Source organism: Trifolium pratense, linkage group LG7 (assembly GCF_020283565.1).
Source record: "Trifolium pratense cultivar HEN17-A07 linkage group LG7, ARS_RC_1.1, whole genome shotgun sequence".
Taxonomy (NCBI): Eukaryota; Viridiplantae; Streptophyta; class Magnoliopsida; order Fabales; family Fabaceae; genus Trifolium; species Trifolium pratense.
In genome coordinates, this window is record NC_060065.1 from 51474598 (window position 1) to 51491139 (window position 16542).

Genomic DNA, 16542 nt, shown 5'->3' on the forward strand with positions numbered 1-16542 from the left:
TGTAATTATAGGTTGTGTGGTGAAGATATCAATTTAATCTTTTTTTTGAAATAGGCATTGGGAAACCAAGCTGAATCTTTTATTGTGTGACTCCAAAAAAAAGATTATTTGTGTTTGTAGCTGTTCAATCCGGATATATACATCAAGCCTTTAAGAGTTTTTTTCTCAATCCAAGCTGAAAAATAATAATAACCATGCTTATGTTATGCACATGCGTATAGTAGTTGTTTAATTTCACCAGATTTCTTACACTTCTATGTCTATCTAACATATGCTTCACTAAAACATTTTTTAATAAACTACTGTTAACCATGAAATGTCCCTTCAACGTGCCATGAACAACCATATTTGGTAACTTGACTAATAGAACATGAATAAAAAGAAAATGAAGCTCGACCTGACCAACACCAATAGGTCCAAAGCAAGGATTATGTATGTGCAGGACTCTTAACTTTCTTTTCTCCCCATTCATGCCCTAGGCAATAACTCTGTTAAGTGAAGGGAACAAATCGAATCAACAAATACTTGTAGATTAAGAAAACATATTATCCACCAACTAATATATATAATGACAAAACCATGATTAAGAACTATGTCACCTTGTCATGCAATCTCTCAATACTATAAAGCGTGGTAGGGGGCAAAATCCAAAAACAGAACAAAAAGATACATTTTGAACAATAAAAATTCAGTAAATCTAGAAATTTTTTTTTTTTTTTTTGCTCGTGAAATTACTCTACAATATTTCTCAAATCTCAAAATCTTGGAATCAAGATGTTCTGGACTGCTATTGATCCAAGTAAAGTGAAGGATATAAAACATGTGAATCATAGAAAACAAAAAGAACAAAACACAAATATATTGAGTCATTGCTTTTGATCATGTGAATCTCCTTTTTTCAAATAAATCTTTATCAAACTTTTGTGTTATTGAACATTGATTCATGTATTAAATATTTGAGAAATAACATAAAAATTCCATGGAAGAAGAAACATGGGTTGCAAATTTGGCCAGAAACAAAAATTGTTTGAGGCAAACAACATAAGTGGGATTGGTAAAACTTAAAAAGCACATGACAGAGAAAAAGGAAAAACTCAGAACAACACCAAGACAACAAAACATAAATAAAGTCAACTACAAAGGCCTAAAGCAAACCTCAACCTCCCTTCTTTTTCCAAACACATAAGTGGTTCCAAATTGTATTTCTACTTCCTAATCATTTCTTTCAACCTCCCAACTACAAAAAAGAAATAGAAGAAATTAAGAAAAGAACAAAACAAAGTAATAATATGATTTTTTTTTCAGAGATGTAGGGTGATTGAAATACCATATTGTGGTGTAAAATTTAACAGATTATTAGTTATTTATAGATGATAAACCCTATAGTAGAGAAACTTAATCACAAAACGAAAACAATTAATATCAAAAAATAAACTCAATCTCATGTCAACTATAAATAAGAGTTAATCTCATTCAAGTAATTCTCCACCATACATTAGTAAATTGGATTCCTTGCTAACAACAATATTGATGCAAAAATAGATTTGAAGTACAAAGATAAATAAGAAAAATTCATAAATGATATGATTTGAAACTACAATTTGATGAAGAAACATGAAAATAATTATCATTAGCAAAAAAATTAAGCTCTTACCCCTGTTTGTCTGCCTTCCAACTTTGAAAATCGACAAAATCTCTGAATTTAAAAAAACAACAATGCTTCTGGGAAAGAAATACATTCAATCAAACTAACTTATTACTTAAATATGACAAATTTTGTGTACAACAATGCTTCTTTGGATGTTTTATAGGTTTACTAACTTATTTACTTTACCTCTGAATTTAAAAAAACAACAATGGTGTTTTATTTACAACTTACAACCATGTTTTTGTCTCTCATTTGTTTTAATGTTCATGGAGAAGAAATACATTCAATCAAACTAACTTATTACTTATAAAAAAGTTTATAGATTGAATGAAATTAAAATTTTGAAATAAAAAATTAAAATTGAAGTTTGGTTTTCTCCTCAATTGAAGTTTACAAATAACAAATAAAACAAATTAAAATTGAAACAAATCAAATCCAAAAAAAAAAAATTGATACAAATCTAAAAAAACAAAATCTAAAATTTAACAGAAATAAATCAATCATATTGTGGTGGAGAAAACCATCTAAATCCCACTAACAACTCCTAAAAGGTAGGGATTATTAACTAAAACATAGAAACAAATTCTAATAAATATGTAATTAAATAAAATCCTAATTATCTAGTGTAAGCAAATTTTCCATCTAATAACCACAACCAATTGAAGAACAAAAAAACTGAAAGTAAGAACATAAATAGTACTTACAATCAAGAGGCATAGTGTTGCTATATTTTTCTTTAATCAATTAAAGTTTATAAAACTTAACCAGTCAAACCCTAATTTGTAAACCTTACAAACAATAAAACATTCCAAAGCAAGAAAAATGATATGATTTGAAACTAAAATTTGATGAAGAAACATGAAAATAATTATCATTAGCAAAACAATTAAGCTCTTACCCCTGTTTGTCTGACTTTTTAGAGCAGTAAAGCATCCAACTTTCGAAATCAACAAAAATCTCTGCATTTAAAAAAAACAACAAAATCATCATGATGAACAATAAAACCCAATGGCAACAAAAAGAGGATTAGAAAGAGGAATGAAAAGAAAATTAGGGATTTGGAAAAAAGAACAAAACTGAAATTACCTGCTGGATGGGTCTTGAAACAGGTTGGAGGATTGGATTGAGAAGATTGAGAAGAAAACCTAATTTGCAAACATAAACAAAAAAGAAATAGGCCACGTAAAAATCAGATGATGAAATTAAATCCATAAAACAACAGATAGATGGAAAAGCAATTTGAAACCTTTGGAGATTATGGCTTGTGCCATCCAAGACGGTTGATTCATGGAGAGAGAAGAAGTTTGATGGAATCAAGGAGAGAGATGAGTAAGAAAGTGAGTTTAGATATTGAAAAAGAGTGGGATAAATTGAATTTTGAATTTTGAAATTGATTCTAACAAAGGAGAAAACAACAGTAGTAGTCGCAGCAGCATGAAAGGGACGGGTCAAGCTGCAAAATTTGAATTTTGAAAGTATTAGTCAAAGCTTGTAGAATAGGATTGCAAAGCAGCTTTTGGTTTTTCACCAAAATGGAATGGTGTGAAGATGGAGAAAGAAAGCAACAACTTGTGGGCGTCAAAATGGAACGGTTTGTCTGTGATTGAATTGTTTTTTTTGTTTGGCTTCAAAGCTTTTCTTTCTTCAAGATTGGGCTTTGTTGGGCCAGACTGTGTTGGACTCAAATATTTTGGCCCAGCAAGCAAGGAGATGAAAGGGAGGGACAAGAAATTCAAATTGCTGGCCAAAAGAAGCAAATTTTTTCAAATTCTTCCAGCTAGGATTTGTGCAGAATGAATGTGGGAGTGACATGTGGCTAAAATTGCCATAAAGCTGAGTTCAATTTGTGTAGTTTTAATGATACGAACAATTCCAAATGGAAAGTATATTGAATCTCATAGTGTGTTTTTTGAAACCACTTTTCTATTTTCAAAGGAAGAAACATCCAATCTTGCAATATATAAATTTTCTGATAATTGTGGTAAGGAGGAATAACATGTCACATTCAAAATATATGAATTCTAAATTTTTTTTTGAGGGATATATGAGTTCTAGATGAATGTAGTATGGTATCAAGTATGTACTATATATTGTCTATGAATTCAAATTCTTTGCAGTCACATATTTTTTACTATCCGATTGAGATCAAATATCTATAGTAAAGATATATTTTGGTTTTATAAAAAATAAAGTTAGTTTTTATTTTTAAGTTTTGGATTGTTCGATCAAAATTAAACTGTCAAAATAAATACTTAATAATACGATTGCAGGCAGTGACGGCACAAAATTTGTATCCATGGAATGAAATTGAGCCAGCCAGGTGTGAATATGAGTTGTGAACTCAATTAATTCATATGACAATTATATATGATTTAGATGTAGTAATCCACCACACATGCAACACGTATATAATTTTGTATTTTAATCTAATTTAGTATCAATTACGGACAGAGTGACTTTTGGCAGAAAAATTATCATAACTTTTAACAAGCTTTGTATCAAAAAAAAAAAAAAGCGTTGTATCAAATTAAGCGACATATAGATCCATATTTTTTTTATTACGATGAGCCGTGAATCGAACCTAATACCTATAGCGTACTATTCAAATCATTCACCATTAAATCAAAACTAATGGTTTCATATTTTATTTATTCTTAAATTAAAACTTAACTTCAAACCTATGTATTTGGAGAATGGATTCTTTCCATTAGAAAATAAATTGAGGAAATAATATGTGGATTTAGACTTTTAGATAAAAAACATGTGATAATATTTTAATTATAAAAAATGAAGAAAAGTTAATTAATGACTAAGATGCAACAATTGAGAAAAATTGAGGAAAAACAAATTCAGAGATCTTTTCTCATGTATTTGCATGACTCCTGCAAATCCTATCTATCTGTCCTACCACAACACCGTAGAACGGAAGCTCGTGTGGAACCTTTGTATTAGCGTCGTTGTGATACAAAACCATTGCACCATCGTCAACCTGCCACCACCAACATCCATTGATCTGCACCGTCGTGTCTCCACCAGATTGCCATCTTACCACCGGACTAATTAATGATTATCCAAAACCTCTATCTATCTTTCTAAAAAGAAAAATGAACAAGTCAATAAAAAACATGGTCGGTTATGGTTTATCTTATGTTATCCTTGCTTAAAAAAAACCTTATGTCATTCTTGCCCTTTGCTCAAAACTCAATACTCCATTATTCTTAATTATGAGTAAAAGCTATTTTTCAGATTCATTGAATAATTAATGAATCTGAATTATATTATAGATCAAATTCACCGATTATTCAATAAAAAAGATTAGACGCAGTGAACCGGATTAGACGCTCCAGTGAATTGGATACTGTTAATGAACAAGAAAAAAAAACTAAACACTTCCAATTATTATTATTTTTTAAATCGAACAAACTTAATAGTACATTTTATTAATTAAATTTAAACTTAAAACATTAGATGCGTAAATTTTAGCAGTGACTACAAATTTATCTATCAATCTATTCAAAAAAATTAAATTAAGTGTGAAAGCAATTTTACAGAGTTGACGATGAAAACACACGTGTATGAAATTTTTTAAATCGTCACCTTTCAATTTTTAAAACGTGTTTTTATCTTTATTTTATTTTTCTTTTATGTCCTTTCGTTCTTCTCAAACGAAAGTTCATATTTTTGCACACAATCTAAGCAACATCTCTGCCACAAATTTTCTTCTTTATATTATCTCTGCATCAAAAAAATTCAACCTCAAACTCTCAAGCTACATCCATGGCTTCAGGACCATCAATTCACGGTAACTACATCTCCGAGGGACATAATTTGGGTTCCGATGATGTTTTTTGTTCATACGATGATTATACCAACGAGGGTTCTTCTTGTGCCACTCACATCGATTCTAGTAAGGTAATATACCCATATGGATTATCGATTGTTTTTGTTCTTGATTTCATTTGTTTTATCCTTTTTGGGTAATTTCAGAATTTGGGTTTTGTTCTTTGGATGAAGAAGTGGATAGGTTTTAGGAAAGTTTGATTTTTTTTTTTTTAGCAATATATTTTGATAGTTGGTAAAGGAATTAGATAATATTTATGAGAGGATTACATTTCCATGGCTTCAATTCCAAATTCCAATCATTGTGCTGCTCTTGGTTTAGGACATTTTGAATAGGAATTTGCTATGAACTTTTTTGTGGAAATTGTTTGATTTTACTCAATAGTAATTTATCAATCATTTCACCAATGAAAAAACTTGAAAATGTAATTTTTTTTGGTAACCGTGTTGGTGCAAAGTATCAATCAGCTTTGTTGATGATTAATCTCCGCATGAGAACATGTGGTTCCAATCACATTTTTTCCATCCACAAGGTTAAAAAAAGTGGTTTATTTGAATGTGATATGTTTTTTTAGAGTTTGGCCGCGAGGTTAGGAAGGTCTGCCAAGAATTGTTCCCGCCGGGAATCGAGCTCGGGTTCTCATGAACGATCCATTCTAGGGGGAGCTCATTAACCACTTGAGCCCAATGTCTTGGTTAATGTGAGCTGTTTTTGGTTTATTTATTTGATTATATCAAGTGAAGTTATTGAACAAGATTAGCGTAAGAATGAAGAAATTATTGAGTTCATACTTAATTTAATGTACTTTAAGACGAAGTGGATCACTTCTTCTGCAAGGATTAAGAGGCATGGCTTGTTTTCATTAAGATAAGAAAAGTGTGATAAGCTCATTGTGTTTAAATGGTTATTAATTTCTTATTGGTATTTATAATTTCTATGAAAATTTCAAAAGTCAGAACTTGATTTTTTCTGAGTTATCTTTTCCATTCTCAAGCTTATAATTTTTATGTGGGTATGATATGGAAGATTAGCATGACTTCAAACCTTCCAACTGATGTATGCTTGTGATGATTATGGATCACACATACTTTATATGCCTGTTAAGTGACGGTGAATTTTATATTGAAATTTTTTACCTTTTTACAGGATTTTCACATTTCAAGGATGGCAAAAACTTCAACATTTCCTGCTACTGTCATTAATTCACCTGAAGGTTCGTTAAGCCAAGATGTTATTGCAACAACTGTTGAGAAGAGTATGAAAGCATGTACCGCCAACCTTATGCGGTTTCTTGAAGGAATTAGTTCAAGGCTATCACAATTGGAATTATATTGTTACAATCTTGATAAATCAATTGGAGAAATGAGATCTGAGTTAACTAGTGACCACGAGGAGGCAGATTTAAAACTCAAATCTCTTGACAAACACATGCAGGAAGTAAGTGATGTCTTTAGTTGATAGATTCTCCACTGTTCTCCAAGTTACCTTTATATTTCTTTCTTTGTTGCTGTGTTTATTTTTCTGTGTTGCTCGTGTAGGTACACAGGTCACTACAAATTTTAAGAGACAAACAAGAGCTAGTTGAGACTCAGAAAGAATTAGCCGTACTTCAACTTGCTCGGAAAGGATCACATTCCTCAATCCACTCACAGTCAAATGAGGAGAAATTTTCCTCCCCAGCTTCCATAGAACAGAAAAGAACTGATAATGCATCTCGTACATCACCTGATCCACATAACCAGCAGCTAGCTCTTGCCCTTTCTCATCAAGTTGCATACCAGCAACCGCCTATACCCCCGTCATCTCGAGCTTCATCCCCAAATGTGACCCAAACCACGCAACAACCTCCTTATTACATGCTGCCCGCGCCTTCCCCCAACCCGCCAGTCACATCACAACTTCCTCAGAATCAGTATTTTCCTACTGATCCGCAGTATCGATATCATCATCCACCAACATCGTCTCAAGTAACCCAGTCCCTGACTGCGCAACAATTTTCTCAGTATCAGCAGCAGCCACAACAGCAATGGCCTCAACAGTTACCTCAGCAGGTACAACCTCTGCAACCACCCTCAATGAACTCTCAAATGAGACCTCCATCAGTAAATGCTTACGCTCCGTACCTTACAAGCCAAGCTTCAAGTCCACTTCCCACCGACACATTGCCGAACAGCATGCCAATTCAAAAGCCATATTCAGGGATTCCAACCCAAATCAAGGGACACTATCCATCCCAACCAGGTAATCCGTATGGAACTAGTGGGGTCCACAACACACCTCCTCCTGCGAGTGCATACGTGATGCATGAAAGTGAGGGTGGCAGAGTAAATTACCCTCCGCAACCTTCTCAATCTGCTCAAGGTGTATATCCTCCTCAAAGTGCTTCCGTTCAGAATCCTGCACTGCAGAATCTACCAGTGAGAAATCCTAGCCAGCCACAACTTGTCCGCAGCCACCCTTACAATGAGTTGATTGAGAATTTGGTGAGTATGGGAGTTAGAGGCGATCTTGTGGTAAGCATTATTCAGAGGTTGGAGGAAACTGGACAGCCTGTAAATTTTAACTCTGTACTTGACAGGTTGAATGTACATAGTTCATTGGGTCCCCAGAGGGGATGGTCAGGGTGAAGAATATATACTGCATATTCTGTTTGAATAATAATGTCCGGCGATAATGTTCTATAGTATGTCATGTATGACAATGAGCAATGTTGTCTAGCAATGTGCATTGTACTTTTTTTGGCAATGTGCACTGAACTATAGTGTATACCACGTTTGTAATATATGAGAATGAAATTACTAATATATGATTTAATGTTCTTTTCTTAAAAAAATTATTTAATGTTGATTCAAATGATAATGTAGGAATTAATCTTGATTCTGCAAGTTCATCGAACATTAGAAGGTATCTGAGTTGCAGTTCAAATTTGTTCTGAATGTTCTGATTCAGATGATTAGGGACACTACTGGAAGTTGCATACTGTTTCTTATGTTCTGATAATTTTTTATTTTTTTTTGTTGATTTGACATGTGTGTTTCTTCATTCTTGGTACCATGGTTTGATTTATTCATATTGTTTTCTGCATGGCTTTAATAAGAAAGGAATTCTTTATATCTTTGCAGTTTTATACTGTGAACAACCTACTCTTACTATGTTCAGTGTACTAGGGATCACCCAAGAAATAGAGATTGAAATTAAGAGAGAGATGGAGAGGAAGAAGAAAGATGTAGAGAATTGGGAAGGAGAGGATCCAAGTCCCAAGTTCAGTGATGTCAAATATCAGCTCTATATAGTCCTATAGTGTAGCGAAATTTGAACAAATCACCATTGTTTCTTGATATATTATTTGCCAAATAGTACTGTTGCTATAGTATAGTAGGGTAGCATAATTTAAACAGACAGCTAATTTTCGCAATTCCCGCTTGACAACACTGCCCAGTGCCCAAATTCCTATATCTTCTAACTAGTTAAAAACCCGTGCGTGCGCACGGGACGCGCCTTCGGCGCGTTATATTTCGTTGGTACGTTAGGTCGTAAGGGTTCTACGGCGCGTTACGTAGTTGGTTTCAATATTGTTGTCAAAACAGAAATTTTTCCACCCTCTGGCAATCTTGACATTCTTCGAATGATTTTCCGGAAATTTTAAGTGAACAATTGAACTGCTCTTGTTTGGTACTTGTAGAACCAGCTTATGAAAATTGTATTGCCTTACATAATTGCTAAATTCAAAAGGTAATGTCTACAAAAAGTAACAATATTTATTAGAATAAGACATTATAAACAATATGGTAGTAAGCAAATGAAAGAAACAAATAAATTTTAGGTTGAATAACAACTTACAAATTGAGTTTTTGTAGCTTTGTTTAAGTGACCAAGAGTCGATTCAAAAATATATGATTCAGTTAGTTGACCGGTAATTGACAATCTACCGAATGATTGACCGAACACATTATCAGTACACTGTGATATGTTATTATCAATATGTGATATGTCCTCATCAGTTTCATTTGTTCCTTGACCATCGTAATAATCATAGTTTTTTGCATAGTCTTCCAGAAATTTTGCATATTCTGCTTCCATTTCATCAAGTCCAGAATCACTATATAAAAAAAATGGATTTAGATGAATTTTGATACATTCATACGGTTATTAAGCAAGAATATATATACATACGCAGACTATTCCTAAAATGAAATTGGGATTAATGAAATTGTTATTCAATACATGAGCCTGACCAAAGTAATGCTCAAACTATGGAGTCTTGATAACTCATTTTCAATGTCTTTGATTCTCGTTTTGACGACTTCCTTTGTTCATACGATATGAGGGCTGTCACTACTTTTAGCAGCTCAATTCATGTATCCAAATTTGAATTTGGTATTGTTCTCTAAATGGAGAAGTGGTTAACTTATAGGACATTTTTCATTTTTAGTAATATGTCTGCACATATTTAGATCACTGATAGTAGTATAGCGGATAGTTGTATGATTGCTATTGCTATGTCGAAGTTTAGTGAAATTTAGCATTCACTTAAAAGCTAAAAAAGTAGAAGAATACACACTATTAAACCATAGTAATTTGATAATTAATAATCTAAGTTCATTGATACCAATATTCAAACCATATAAGTCAAAAAGAAATATACTCTCTCTTGTCAATAAAAGTTAATAAATTGCATGAACACAATGCGGTTTTCAACTTTTATGTTTTTTTTTTTTTAATCTTTTATCTTCTCAATTCTAACACCTCGAAGTTGTATTATAAGATCGGATACTATATTGGACTTTTGTGTGTCTAAATAACACACCACGTGTCAACAAATAGGTTGGAGAATCGGATTGTATATATTTAAATTTCTACTTTTTCTATAAAAAGAAAAATACAAGGTGAGATTTAAAACAATAACAGAAAGATACCACGTGTCAAGTAACGCGCCTTTTCACTCATGTCTTCCAACACAAGACCACTTCTCTCTCTCTCTCTCTCTCTCTCTCTCTCATGTATTAGACAATGAATTCCTGTACTATTATTTCTTTACCTTAGCATTCCTTATGTTTGGGTTTATTAATATATTAGCTTTTGCCTTTCAAAAAAAAAAACTTAGCAGCATTCAACAACAGAATCCTAACCTCCACACTCTCTTCCCAAATCCCAATGATATGCCAACCAATCACCGCCACAACGAACTCCAACCCTACAACATCATCCCACTCAACAACGACCTCAACTCCGACCACCCTTCCCTCCGTTTCCCTGAAGTCCGTGCTGCTATCTCCGCCATCCGCACCGTCGGCGACCTCCGCCGTCCACCTCGATGGCAACCTCACATGGACCTCCTCGATTGGCTAGCTCTTTTCTTCGGCTTCCAAAACGACAATGTTCGCAATCAACGCGAACACCTTCTCCTCCATCTCGCAAACTCTCAGATGCGTCTCAATCCTTTACCAGACAACATCGATTCTCTCGATTCCACCGTCCTCCGCTCATTCCGGAAAAATCTCCTAAAAAATTACACTAAATGGTGCTCTTACCTTGCTGTTAAACCTAGCGTCTGGCTTTCCGGTCGCCACAGTTCTAAACCCGATCGCCGAAGAGAACTACTCTATGTTGCTCTCTATCTTCTGATTTGGGGAGAATCTGCAAATCTAAGATTCGTTCCTGAATGTATTTGCTACATTTTCCATCATATGGCAATTGACCTTAACAAACTATTGCAGAATCAGCCCTACGGTTACGATGATGAGCTGCCGTTTTGTTTGGAAAAAGGTTTTCTAGACAGTGTTGTGAAGCCTATTTACCAATTGCTGAGATTAATAGTGGCAATGGAAAAGAACCGCATTCAAAATGGAGAAATTATGATGATATAAATGAGTATTTTTGGACTAAGAGGTGTTTTCATAGGCTTAAATGGCCTATTGATGCTGGAAGTAGTTTCTTCGTTGTAAACCGCGTTTGGAAAACAGGTTATGTCGAACAGAGGTCGTTTTGGAACTTGTTTAGGAGTTTTGATAGGCTTTGGGTGATGCTGATTTTGTTTCTTCAAGCTGCTGTTATTGTTGGTTGGAAAGATAGGAATTATCCTTGGCATGTGGTGATGAAGGATCGCGATGTGCAGGTTCGGCTTTTAACTCTTTTCTTCACTTGGAGTGGTTTAAGGTTTTTTCAATCTGTGCTTGATATAGTTATGCAATGGAGGTTGGTTTCGAGGGAGACAAAGATGCTTGGATTTAGGATGGTGTTGAAAACAATCGTTGCTGCGGCATGGATAGTTGTTTTTTCTTACTTTTATGCCAAGACATTGAGTCGGAGAAACCGTGATCATGAATGGTCTGTTGAAGCAAATAAGAGGTTGATGCTTTTTCTTGAGATTTGCTTTGCTTTTGTTATTCCGGAGCTTCTTGCTTTGGCCCTTTTCATACTTCCTTGGGTTAGAAATTTTATGGAGAATAGGAATTGGATGCTTTTTTATATGCTATCGTGGTGGTTCTAGGGGAGCATTTATGTTGGTCGTGGATTGAGTCAGGGTCTTGTAGATAATGTTAAGTATACTTTATTTTGGACGGTGGTGTTGGCCTCAAAATTTAGTTTCAGTTACTTTTTACAGATTCTACCCATGATGGCTCCATCAAGGGCAGTGTTGGATCTTAAGGATGTTGATTATCATTGGCATGAGTTTTTTAAAAATGGTAATGTTTTTGCTCTTGGGATACTGTGGATTCCGGTTGTTTTGATTTATCTAATGGATATTCAGATATGGTATTCAATATATTCGTCTTTGGTTGGGGCGACGGTGGGTTTGTTTGCACATTTGGGCGAGATTCGAAGTATGCAACAGCTGAAGTTGAGGTTTCAGTTTTTTGCCACTGCGGTTCTTTTTAATTTAATGCCAGAGGAGCAGCTGTTGAATGCAAGGGGAACATTGGGAAGCAAGTTGAGGGATGCAGTTCGTAGGTTTAAGCTCAGGTATGGACTTGGTAAGCCTTTTAAGAAGCTTGAGTCTAACCTGGTCGAGGCAAAAAAATTTGCTATGTTATGGAACGAGATAATTTTGTCATTCAGAGAGGAGGATATCATTTCTGATAAAGAGGTTGAGCTGTTGGAGCTGCCAAACAACGCTTGGAATGTCAGGGTTATTCGTTGGCCGTGTTTTCTTCTCTGCAATGAGTTGCTACTGGCGTTAAGTCAGGCCAAAGAACTTGCTGATTCTCCCGATAGGAGGATTTGGAGAAAGATATGTAAGTATGAGTTCAGACGATGTGCTGTGGTTGAAGCATATGACTGTATCAGATACCTGCTTCGAGAGATTATCAAACCTGATAGTGAAGAGCATTCTATTGTGACTGCTCTGTTTCAAGAAATTGATCATTCACTTGAGATTGGAAAATTCACTAAAGTATTCAAAACTACCACACTTCCCCAGATCCACAGCAAGCTGATAAACCTAATTGAATTGTTAAACAAGGGAAAACAAGATACTATCCAGTTGGTGAACGCCCTTCAGGCCCTTTATGAGATTTCTATCCGAGATTTTTTCAAAGAGAAAAGGAATAATGAACAGCTAAAGGAGGATGGTTTGGCTCCACAAAATCCATCTTCTGGGGTTCTACTTTTTGAAAATGCTATTCAGTTTCCTGACACTATGAATGAGAACTTTTATCACCAGCTTCGACACTTGCATACTATTCTTACCTCCAGGGATTCAGTGCAAAATGTTCCAATTAATCTTGAAGCTAGACGGGGAATTTCTTTCTTCAGTAACTCACTTTTTATGAACATGCCCCATGCTCCTCAAGTTGAGAAAATGATGGCTTTTAGTGTTCTAACTCCTTACTATAGTGAAGAAGTAGTTTACAGTAAAGAACAGCTCAGAATTGGGAATGAAGATGGGATCTCAACTCTATACTATTTGCAGATTATATATGACAATGAGTGGAAGAATTTTATGGAGAGAATGCGGCGAGAGGGGATGATGAAAGACAGTGATATATGGACAGATAAGCTAACAGAATTAAGGTCCTGGGCATCCTATAGAGGCCAGACACTATCGCGGACGGTTAGAGGAATGATGTACTACTATAAGGCCCTCAAGCTTTTGGCTTTTCTAGATTCTGCATCAGAAGTAGAGATCAAAGAAGGTTCACGTGAACTTGTTTCGTCGAATCAAGATAGTTCAGAGGGTTTCAACTTGCAAAGGTCACCATCTTCTGGAGCAAGCAGTTCAGCAAGTTTGTTCAAAGGTCTTGACCACGGAACTGCTTTAATGAAATTCACATATGTGATTGCTTGTCAGATATATGGAACTCAAAAGGCAAGAAAGGATCCTCATGCCGATGAAATTTTGTATCTAATGAAAAACAATGAAGCTCTAAGAATTGCCTATGTTGATGAGGTTCGCAAAGGGAGGAACGGGAAGGAGTATTATTCTGTTCTTGTCAAGTACGATCAACAATTGGAGAGGGAGGTTGAAATTTACCGTGTAAAATTGCCGGGTCCCTTGCAACTAGGAGAAGGAAAGCCAGAAAATCAAAATCATGCCATCATCTTCACACGTGGGGATGCAATTCAAACTATTGATATGAACCAGGACAACTACTTTGAGGAGGCACTTAAAATGAGAAATCTCTTGGAAGAATTCAAGCATTACTATGGTATTCGAAAACCAACTATTTTGGGAGTGAGGGAACATATTTTTACAGGTTTCGTTTCTTCTCTTGCTTGGTTCATGTCAGCTCAGGAATCAAGTTTTGTTACCTTAGGACAGAGGGTTTTGGCAAATCCATTGAAAGTTCGAATGCATTATGGCCACCCTGATGTGTTTGACAGGTTTTGGTTCATAACTAGAGGTGGTATCAGTAAAGCTTCCAGAGTGATCAATATAAGCGAAGACATTTTTGCAGGTTTTAACTGCACTCTTCGTGGAGGTAATATCACACATCATGAATACATTCAGGTTGGTAAAGGAAGGGATGTTGGGTTGAATCAAATATCAATGTTTGAAGCGAAAGTTGCCAGTGGAAACGGGGAGCAAGTACTGAGCAGAGATGTATATAGATTGGGTCATAGACTGGATTTTTTCAGGATGCTGTCATTCTTCTACACCACAGTGGGATTCTTTTTCAACACAATGATGGTGGTTCTTACTGTTTATGCATTTCTATGGGGCCGATTACTGCTTGCTCTTAGTGGTGTTGAAGCTGCTATGGAAAGTAACAACAATAGTAATAAAGCACTTGGTATAATATTGAATCAGCAGTTCATAGTCCAAATTGGACTTTTCACTGCCCTTCCGATGATTGTGGAAAATTCCCTTGAACATGGGTTCCTTCAAGCTGTCTGGGAGTTTTTGACAATGCAGCTCTAACTTGCATCAGTTTTCTACACTTTCTCTATGGGTACACACACCCATTTCTTTGGCCGGACAATCCTACATGGTGGTGCAAAATATCGAGCAACTGGTCGTGGTTTTGTTGTAGAGCACAAGAGTTTTGCAGAAAATTATAGACTCTATGCTCGTAGCCATTTTGTGAAAGCAATTGAGTTGGGGTTAATATTACTAATTTATGCAGCACACAGTGTTGTATCAACAAACACATTTGTCTATCTAGCCATGACCATCTCTAGTTGGTTCTTGGTTGCATCATGTATTATGGCACCCTTTGTGTTCAATCCTTCTGGTTTTGACTGGTTAAAAACTGTGTATGATTTTGACGACTTCATGACCTGGATTTGGTACCATGGAGGGGTGTTTGCTAAACCTGAAGAGAGCTGGGAAAAATGGTGGTACGAAGAGCAAGATCATCTAAAGGTAACTGGGTTTTGGGGAAAGTTTATGGAGATTGTTTTAGACCTTCGTTTCTTTGTCTTCCAGTATGGTATTGTCTATCAGCTAGACATAGCTGCAGGAAGGAAGTACTAGTATTGCAGTTTACTTGCTATCATGGATTTATGTATTCGCCGTGTTTGGGATTTATGTGGTGGTAGCATATGCTAGGAATAAATATGAGGCCAAAAATCATGTCTATTATAGGTTGATCCAGTCAATTGTCATAGTTCTTGCCATAATTGTGATAGTTGCTCTGTTGGAATTCACCGAGTTCAAATTTGCGGACCTTTTTACTAGCTTGTTAGCATTCATTCCTACAGGCTGGGGTATGTTATTGATTGCTCAAGTATTTAGGCCAAAATTGCAGCACAGTATAATTTGGTATGGTGTTGTTTCATTGGCTCGTCTATACGATATATTATTTGGAATCATTGTTATGGCTCCTGTTGCAATACTATCATGGTTGCCTGGGTTTCAGGCTATGCAAACGAATTCTCTTCAACGAAGCGTTCAGTAGCGGCCTCCGAATAACCCAGATGGTTACAGGAAAAAAATCTCAAAAGTTAAATTAATTCAATGTAATTTTTTTATTCATTTGTTATATGAGCATAGTTGTTTCTTGTATTCCAATCTATTATTAACAGAGAAGTTTTACAAGATCACTATCTATTTTTCCTGCTCTTGAATGAAAGACAGACATTGAGTTCTTAAATTCACATTATTACAACACAAATCATATGCTTGTTACCTTATCAGAATTTGTGTCTTGTTTTATTGAGTATTTAGGTGACAGTTGGTTGTTGATAATAATGATTCTATCTTTTATGAGCCATTGTGGCTTGTGCATGTGATTTTATTGTGCCAGCTAGAATTGTGGTCCTCTTTCTCTGTTGGTTTGTTGCCTTACTTTAAGTATTTGCTAAAACTATAAACAATGGAACTACTTAAAACAATAAAATTGTGAAATTTGCATGCTGTTGATAGGTTTATGATTTGTGTTAACTGACATTTTGAGTCTTTATGGTCCCCATTGTGCATAGTCTCTGCAAGAGAAACCTGAAACACAGGAAAAAGACCATATTTGGAAGCTGAGAGCCTAATCAGAAGAATGGAAAGATTATTACTCCTTCAATGCATGCCATGTGCCCACTTGTTGATGCTGCATATAATTAAGTTTTATAGTGGCTTGCATTTTGTCATGTCTTGTTTCAGTATCAGACAAAAGCCGTG

General features: G+C 35.1%; 1 protein-coding gene, 1 non-coding gene and 1 pseudogene across 2 annotated transcripts; all 3 read left to right on the forward strand.

Annotated features, from left to right (window-relative positions):
- The first annotated feature begins 5262 nt into the window (after positions 1–5262).
- On the forward strand, positions 5263–8599 carry LOC123894702 (mediator of RNA polymerase II transcription subunit 15-like). Its single transcript, XM_045944758.1, has 3 exons — positions 5263–5560; positions 6636–6926; positions 7028–8599. The coding sequence occupies exons 1-3, from the start codon at positions 5426–5428 to the stop codon at positions 8114–8116; spliced, it is 1515 nt and encodes a 504-aa protein (XP_045800714.1). The 5' UTR covers positions 5263–5425; the 3' UTR covers positions 8117–8599.
- Positions 8600–10522: 1923 nt separating this feature from the next.
- LOC123894703 lies at positions 10523–15969 on the forward strand (annotated as a pseudogene).
- LOC123900204 lies at positions 13541–13621 on the forward strand. Its single transcript, XR_006805857.1, has one exon. It is a non-coding gene; the product is annotated as a small nucleolar RNA J33 (small nucleolar RNA).
- Positions 15970–16542: the final 573 nt, after the last annotated feature.

What these genes read in the sequence shown, in the direction of transcription:
- LOC123894702 (XM_045944758.1), top strand. Translation starts at nt 5,426, where the DNA reads ATGGCTTCAGGACCATCAATTCACGGTAACTACATCTCCGAGGGACAT. An exon ending in CTCACATCGATTCTAGTAAG is followed by an intron (nt 5,561 to 6,635) that starts GTAATATACCCA and finishes ACCTTTTTACAG; the next exon opens with GATTTTCACATTTCAAGGAT. An exon ending in TTGACAAACACATGCAGGAA is followed by an intron (nt 6,927 to 7,027) that starts GTAAGTGATGTC and finishes TTGCTCGTGTAG; the next exon opens with GTACACAGGTCACTACAAAT.